The 8,449-nt window shown below is 45.2% G+C and overlaps 1 protein-coding gene across 4 annotated transcripts in view; it reads right to left on the reverse strand.

Annotated features, from left to right (window-relative positions):
• Rabepk (Rab9 effector protein with kelch motifs) overlaps window positions 1-8,449 on the reverse strand; it is a 34,856-nt gene that overhangs the window by 19,918 nt on the left and 6,489 nt on the right. For 3 of the 4 annotated variants that reach the window (XM_013513179.1, XM_005382469.2, XM_005382470.2), the window contains exons 2-4: window positions 7,743-7,801; window positions 3,912-4,069; window positions 766-918 (exon numbers count right to left, since the gene is read on the reverse strand). In XM_013513179.1, the coding sequence (XP_013368633.1) occupies window positions 766-918; window positions 3,912-4,069; window positions 7,743-7,795 (364 nt within the window). In that variant the 5' untranslated portion in view covers window positions 7,796-7,801. Of the gene's footprint in view, window positions 1-765; window positions 919-3,911; window positions 4,070-7,738; window positions 7,802-8,449 lie in introns of all 4 variants that reach the window. The other variant, XM_005382473.2, reaches the window with a different exon arrangement.

The raw sequence follows: 8,449 nt of genomic DNA on the forward strand, positions 1-8,449 counted from the left end.
TAGCCCAGGCTGGCCTCAAACTCCTCCCTCAGCCTCCTAAGTGCTGGGATTATAGCTGTGGATCACTATGCTCACCTTTCGGAACCAAAAATTTTATAAATGAAAGAAACATTAAAAAAAAAAAAAAGATAAAGTCACCTCCCATATGTAATTCACCAACCTCCTCTCAGGAGTGATGTTCCCAAACTGCTTAATCTACTACAACCAGCACTTTAGTTAAAAGAAACATACTAGCAGGGAGAAAAAAAAGAAACATACTAAGAGGACATGGGGCAGGGTTTCTTAACTTTGGCAGTACTGCTATTTTATACATGATAACTAACTCATTATTGAGGGTGCTCTGCTGACATTAGAGGCTGCACAGCACCATCTCTGGTCTCTATCTACCAGATGCCAAGTGTATGACACCAGCTATGATGATCAACACTGTCTGCAGATATGGACTAATGCCACAGGGAGCATGATAACCCCTGCAGGAAAACCACTGATCTGCAGACCTGAGTATTTGCCTGGCTTAGTCACTAGTTCCCTGGTGACTTTGGAAAAGTCACTTCCCCCTCCACCCCACCCTAGACCTGAGATGCTCTCTTGGCATAACTGTTCTCCAGAGCCCCTTCCAGCTCTGGGATTTGCGGAGTTGATAAATTCCTATCTTCTATGAGGTCCGCAAAGTTAAACAGATTAATTAGTACAATCCAAATGTACTAGAACTGTAATTGAATTTATGCATGCATGATGAAAATAAGATAACCTTTGGCTACTTACCCGGATTCAGGACTTGTAGACAGTTTCGGTTTCCTGATTGGTCAGCTCCTCCAAATACCCAGATGCTGCCAGGTGTGCAGGAGGGAACAAAGCTGGCATGTTCATAGCGGGGCAAGAGGCCCTCCTGGGTAGCCAAGTCCCACCGGTGTGTTCCTGGAAAACATTTCACCTGGTTCCTAGATTGGAGCTGCTAACTGCTTGCCTTGATTGACAGACTTAAGGAGGGCAGTGAGGATAAGGCCAAAAACATAAATGAGAGCTGGGCATGGTGGCGCAATCTATAATCCCAGAACTTGGAAGCCTGAGGTAGGATCATCACTGTGAGTTGTGCCAACCAGGGCTACATAGGGTGTCAAAAAACCAATAAAATAAAAGCATAAATGAACAAACATTGAGTTGCTTAAAAAAAAGGTGATCAAGTTCCTGGAAGTTTGATAGGAGACACTTTAGGGGCTGTCTTCTTAGTCTACAAACTCCCTTCCATGGGAACTGTTCCTAATCTCCCTCCTAACCACAAGGGCAGAGCCACAAAACGTGTGTACACCACACCTTGACCTTGTATCTTTAGCTGACTGGGTGGGAGGTAGCCATTGGCCCAATGGGCCAATCAGATCCACTCTCTCATGAAGTTGGGCTATATTTCTGGGCCTTGGATTCTGCAAACACTCTTGATATCTATATAATTTCTTTTTTCCTGGTTTAAGTGGGTTTCTGTTACCTGCAACTAAATGATCTCTGGCTAAGATGAGTTTGCTGACTAATAACACTTAACCTATTAGTTATTTTAGTTAGTGAACTACTTATATAAGATGTTCACAGGTGCTGGGTATGGTGCCACATACCTGTAATCCCAGCACTCAGGAGGCTGAGGGAGGAGGATTGAGGCCAGCCTGGGCTACAAAGTGAGTTCAAGACCAGTCTGAACTGCATAGTAAGACCATCTCAAAAAGACAAACAAAAAAAAAGGATGTTCACAGGCATATCTTATTGAATCATTATGTCTACTAAATGAAGTAGTTGCTTTAAGGGATACTGAGGTCTAGACAGTGTAAGTGGGTTAGCCAGAGTCATAAAGATAGTAATAGATTACAATAAACTTGTTAACTGTGGGCTGGAATTATAAGTCAGGGTAGAGCAAATGCCTAGCATGCAAAAAGCCTGGATTTGCACAGATCTGCAAGCCAAAAAAACATGTAACTGAACTAGCCAGTGGGCTCCTAGTGGCCTGAAACAGGTTTGTGCCTTTTTATCCCCCCAGTGCTGGGGATCAGACTTGGGACCTTGCACTCTGCTGGAAATGACTTTAGCTTTGACTTCCCAGTGCAGGGTATAGAAATTCCAGTGTCTAGAGAGCAGTAGCAAGGACTGCGGCAACGTGGAGAACAAAGCCCCAGCAACAGGTGGCAGCTCAAATAATGACTGCCAAACAGCTATGCAAGCCTGCTGATGTCAGACCTTTAAAATGATCACAGCAGCAAATGAGATACTAGCTCCTGACATGTGACCAGGGATCAGCGCTTGCCTAGCATTCAAGAGGGCCTAGGTTCAATCTCCAAGAAAAGAAAGAAAGAGAGAAGTTTTGTTTCGTTTTTTGAGACAGGGTCTTGCTATGTATTCCAGGTTGGCTTTGAACTCATTATATAGCCCAAGCTGGCCTCAAACTCTCAATGATCCTCCTGCGTCAGCCTCCTGAGTGCTGGGACCACCCCCAGCTAAGAGAGAAAAGGAGGGAGAGGGCACGAGAGGGAGGGAGACAGAAGGAGAAAATTCATGAGGCCAAACCTTTTTTCTTCTGCTGCTGTGTCAAGGACTGAACCCAGGGCTCACACATGCTAGGCAAATATCCTACCACTGAGCTACATCCCTAGACCATAAATTTTTAAACGTAGAATCCTGCAGCCCTGTTTGTAAACAACTTAAGATCACAACAGCAACAGAAATGTTACATGAACCTAATGAAGTATGTATGTGGGTCACTAGTTTTTAACTTCTGCCCTTATGTAGAGCATGTAATGGTAAGTCATTTGTGAGCTTGTTAATGCATTTATTTGTTGAAACAAAGCACCTGCTCCATGCAAAGTGCTCTGTCTGGCAGTGGCTGGGGATGCAATGAACAAAATAACCATATTCCCCGTTTTCAAGCAGCTTATATACTTGAAAGACAGACAAGAAAGAATCACATACGCTAAAAGCTGAGAAGAGAGAAATGGCTAAAGTGTATACGATGCTATGGACACATACAGGAGAATGATGTCTAAACTAGCCTAAAGGTGGCAGGGAAAGCTTCCTGACATGTGACCAGGGATCTGTAGCCAGATGATAACATGAGAAGGACCTTCCAAACAGAGGCCATTGTATGTGCAGTGGCATGGAGGCCAGAGTGCAGGGTATGACTAAGGAACTGAAGGATATTAGGTGCAGCACATGTGGGTTAAGAAGACCCAGGAGACAAGCTTGGAAAAAGCTTGAGCAGGGAAAGTGATACAGATGGACTTGCATTTAAGACAAGAAGCTCTGGCTAGGTATGGCAAAATACATTGGACAAGGGTAAACCTGGAAGCAGGAAGACCAGCAAGGAGGTGAGTCCAACAGTCTGAGAGGTAACAGTGCCTTGGGCTACAGTGGTCATGGTGGAAGTGGGAAGACACGTCTGAAGATAGGAGGTATCTAGGAGACTGATTAGATACATAGCTGGAAGGACAGGCAGGAGTTGGCGATGTCTACTAGAGAAGTATCTGATGAACGAATAGCTGGATGGCAAGAGCTCTGTATAAATTCTTTCCTCCCAAACGAGGAAGTATTGGTTTTCCAGACGTGTGCAAGAGCCTCAGCTAAGACCTGAGGGCCCTCTCGGTGATGTCCTTTTTTTTTCTTTTTTTCATCTTTTTGAGACAGGGTCTCACTATGCAATTCAGGCTGGCTTTAAGCTCACTTTGTAGCCCAGGTTGGTCTCAAACTCACAAATGATCCTCCTGCCTCAGCCTCCAGAGTGCTGGGAGTATAGGTGTACACCACCATGCCCAACAGTGATGTCCTGTTTTTTAAGAGGAAAACCGTGCTGTCTGGTCTGAGTTAGCGTTCTTAGGTACGTTCAGCCCGTGGCTGGCAGCGCAAAGCCGGCTGTGCCTCACAGCTGTGGGTCTTACCCAGATCCATGGTGTGCACATCTGAGAAGCTTTGGTTTGGATTTGCTCCCCCGACAATGAAGATCTTCCCTCTCTCAGTGTCGCCAACTGGAGGTAAATATGAGCAGCTGTGGCCAACTCGAGCACACGGGCTGTCTCCAGGGGCAGTCAAGGTGTACCTGCCAAAGGAGGATGCTTTCAAGAGGCCTGAGCAGAGAAGCAACGGGCCCGGGTGTTCCTTCCATTCTCTGTGCAACAGACGCTGGGAGGAAGGGCCTGATCCACACAGACACCCTGCGTGCAGCACACAATGCGCCCTTGATCGCTGACGGTACCTTCCCTATGCTTACCGTCCTTTGCTGTTCCATTTTGTCACTACCCTCACCTCACAGGAATCTGAAGGGGATGCACAGGACTAGGAAGGTCCTTACTTGGTACACAAGGAAACTGACATCCGGAAGTGTTCGTGGGTATACCTTGGTAGTTTGTAGCCAGGCACAGTGGCACACACCTATAATCCCAGCACTCAGGACACTGAGGCAGGAAGACTACTGTGAGTTTTGAGGACAGCCTGGGCTACACGGTGAGTTCAAAGTTAGCTTGAACTACAGAGACCCTGTTTCTACACAAAATAACTTTTTTGAATTTTAGTTTCCTTATTTGTAAAATAAGCACTTGGATTCCCCACACCCTCCCCTTGGGATGGGGGGTTGGTTTCTCTCTCTGTCTCTGTCTCTCTCTTTCTCTCCAGGGTCCTATTATGTAGCCCAAGCATGTCATGAACTCCTGGGCTCAGGTGATCTTCCTGCCACAGCCTCCAAGTAGCTGGGGCTACTGAGGTATGCCAGGTATGGTAGCTACTGTGCCTGGTTCACTTCTAGATCTCTACTCACCTTTTTGGGACTCCTTTCCTCCTAGGCTTCTTCTAACTCTCAGCATCCTTGTAATTTTCTTTTTCTTTTTTTTGGAATTTTATTTTTCTAAATCTATTCTTTCTATCTTTTTAAAAATTTGACCCCATTTAATTTAATTTTTTTCAGAGACCGGGCTGTGCAGGGTTAAGTCGCTACCCACAGGGACCTCTGGCTGTGTTGGAAAAGGGCACCTGCATAGTGCTCCGAAGTCAAGATGACACCACAGCTGTGGCAGCCAAGGACATGGGCTGCTGACACCCCCTGTTCCAGAGCAATGAAGCTGCTAACCTTAGAGATAAGGCAGTTCTCTTAGTTGGCAAAAGGTACTGCTTCGAGAAGTCTTTGAACTGACCTCCCAAGGTCCTGCTCAGTTCCTGTGCTTGCCTCAGTATCCCCTTCCTTTGTTTGAAAACCAAATAAATAGGGCTGTCCAGTAAAGCTCTTTGTCTGTACTCTTGAGAGGGTTCTGACCTTCCTGGAGGCCCCCAAATCATACTACTGGTGTTTTATCTAAGTTGTTGGCTGTCCATTCAAGTAGGAGATTGGGGCTGGGCCAAGACCCTGACAAACTGTATTTTATTTTCCACTACCTGAGGTTGAACTTAGGACCTTTCACACTGAACCCTGTACATACCCAGCCTTTTCTCTATTTTTTATTTTGAGATAGAATCTTGCTAAGTTGCTAGGTTTCCTGGGCTCAGCTTGAAGAGTGCTGGGGTCACAGAAGGGCACCACCATGCCTGGCTTATCTCTATTCATCAGTGGTTTCCAATCTGTTTCTTGTTCATTCCCCTTTCACATCCAGATTCACACATCCCATTACCACGTGAACAGTTACTAACAGTGTACCATGAACGTTGCTAAGCACATTGGCACCCTGGCTTTCTCCCATCTGTTTAGAAGTCCTTTGAGGACTAGTACTATTAACATTTGAGTTCTACCTCGGAGGAACTGAGGCTTAAAACAGTTAAAAGGTCTGGCCAAGTGTGGCTGAGGCAGGAGGAGTGCCAGGAGTTCAAGGCCAGCCTGGGCTGCATAGCAAGACCCTGTCTCAAAAAACAAAAACAAAAGAAAAAGTTAGAAGGTTAAATTATAAGAACATGTAGGCATGTAGGTAGTTGAAAAACAAGCTAAAAATTTCCCTGCCGTCACATCCCTTATAGACTAATTATAAAGACAAATGTTAACAATCTCAGCAACTATTTATTTCAATTATATAAAAAGTACAGGATAAACCAAACACGGTGGTATATGCCTGTAATCCTCACATTCTAGGAGCTAAAGTAGAAGAATCTTGAGTTTAAGGCCAGCTTAGGTTACAGAGTGAGATTTTATCTCTATTTATTTATTTATTTTGGGGGGTTTTTTTGAGACAGGTTCTTACTATGCAGTTCAGGCTGGCCTTGAACTCACTCTGTAGCCCAGGCTGGTCTCGAACTCACAATGATCCTCCTGCCTCAGCCTCCCAAGTGCTGGGATTACAGGCATGCACCACCATGCCCATTTTTTTTTTTTTTTTGGTACGGGGAATCACACTCAGGACCTTGTGCTTGCCAGGCAGGTGCTGTGCCCTGAGCTACATCCCTGGCCCCAAGATTTTATCTCAAAACAAAAATAAAAACAGGACAAACAGGTGAGCAAATAGCACAAGAGCAGAGGTGGTAATGGGGTGGCCACAGGAGGCTTGCTGAACAAGCACATTTGAACTGAGATCTGAAGTAGGAGTAGAAAGCAGCTGGGCAAAGGAACAGATGAAAAGCGCAGGGAAAGAGAGGTGCGGGTGGCACAGCTCCCAGTGGGACAGGGCAGGGTATGTTAAAGGGAGATAAAGAGAGCAAAAGAGTGAGTAAATTTGGAAAGACAGGAAGAAAACAGAACATGTAAGGCCAAACGGGCCATTATAGGAGTATGGTTTTGGTTTTTTGTTTTTATACTGCTAGAAATAAACCCAGGGGCTAGAACCCAGGGCCTTACATATGCTAGGCATTCACTCTACTACTGAGCCACATCCCCAGCCTGCTAAGGGGTTTTAAACTAAGGAATGGGGCTGGGGCTGTAGGTCAGTGGCACAGCGCCTGCTTGGCAAGTGGGGGGCCCTGAGTTCGATTCCTGGTACAAAAATAAATAAACTAAGGAACGCCAGCTGGATGTGGTGGTGTTCACCTATAAGTCCCAGCACTCGGGAGGCTGAGGCAGAAGGATCAGAGCGGGTTTGAGGCAACCCTGGGTTACACGGTGAATTCAAAACCAGCCTGTGCTACACAATGAGACTCTGCCTCTAAAACAATCCATCGTACAAAAAGGCAACGCCATGGTCAGATGTGTGCTGGGAATTAAGCAGGATGGACACAGGGAAGTCAGAGCGGAAGCTGTCCTTCAAGGTTCCAGGAGAACACTGCCACCTCTCTGCAGCCTCCTAGGAGCCCTGTGTTAGCAGTGATCACAGGTCATCACCATCTCCTGCTTCATTTGTACCCTGGCTACCCAGAGACTATTTACCTTTGGGCTCCCAAAGACTACACGGCAGGCCCTGCCCGGCCAGAGTTCCTTGTGGAATGAAGGGTTGATTGAACGAACAGCCAAGAAAATACTGGCACCAGCTTAATTCAAATTCAATTCCCTAAAAATCCTAAAAATGACTCTGAGCTCAGGGAGAGACCCAGCACTGGAACAGAGGATGCCAGATGGTCACTGCCTTCCTCTTCTTGGATTTAATAAATGGATTAATTAAATGGATTTAATAAAATTAACATCGGTTCTGTGGTAATTCCCCCCCACAAGACCATCTCTGACAATCTTGAGTCTAACTACCAGAAATAACGAAAAGTGTGACAGTTTCATCTCTACCCTTTCTTGTTGATGTTCAAATGTTAGCGAACTACTTATAAATGAAACAAAATCCATGTGTGTGTGTGTGTAGGAATTGCTCCTTACAGACCATGTTGCTTTCCTGGGCTTGTCTCCAGGCTCCAAGACAGGCAGCTGCTTCATGGTGTCCTACGCAGAAGAAAGAAAGGCACTTTTTAGATATTTATGATTATCTTCTTCCTAAAGCAACCAATCAGGGCAAGCCTCCCACTCCTTTCAAACCTCTCCTGTGGAATGTTCCAATATCTAAGGCCTGATTAATCTGAATAAGCATCACCTCCAGCCCTTTGTATATTTTATTTTGAGACCGTCTTGCTCAGTTGCCCCAACTGGGGCAGAACTTGCCATTTTCCTGCCTCAGCCTCCTGAGTAGCTGGGATTGCTGACATGTGCCACCACCCTTTTCATAGGAATCTTTTTCTTTCCTTGTTTTTCTTTGGTGCTAGAGATCGAACCCAGGATTCACATTTTAGGTGAACACTCTCCTTGTAAACTACATCCCCAGCCCTTAATATAACTATGTAAGTTTTTTGGCTACATTTTTCTTCGATTCTCACGGGGAAGGGCCATATATAAGAATTTCAAAGGGCATAAAATGTTTATGTTGACTGAGAAATACTTAATTCTAGGATAAAGCTTGGCTTCCCCATGGAATAGAAGGCCAAGCCTTCGGAGTTTAACATTTTTTTTTTTTCTGATAATTTGGCTCCTCAGCTCTTGTAATATTGGCCTTTTTGCTTTCCTCTAATATTTATTTATTTATTTATTTATTTATTT

Source organism: Chinchilla lanigera, unplaced genomic scaffold (assembly GCF_000276665.1).
Source record: "Chinchilla lanigera isolate Chin_1 unplaced genomic scaffold, ChiLan1.0 scaffold00018, whole genome shotgun sequence".
NCBI classification, from domain to species: Eukaryota; Metazoa; Chordata; class Mammalia; order Rodentia; family Chinchillidae; genus Chinchilla; species Chinchilla lanigera.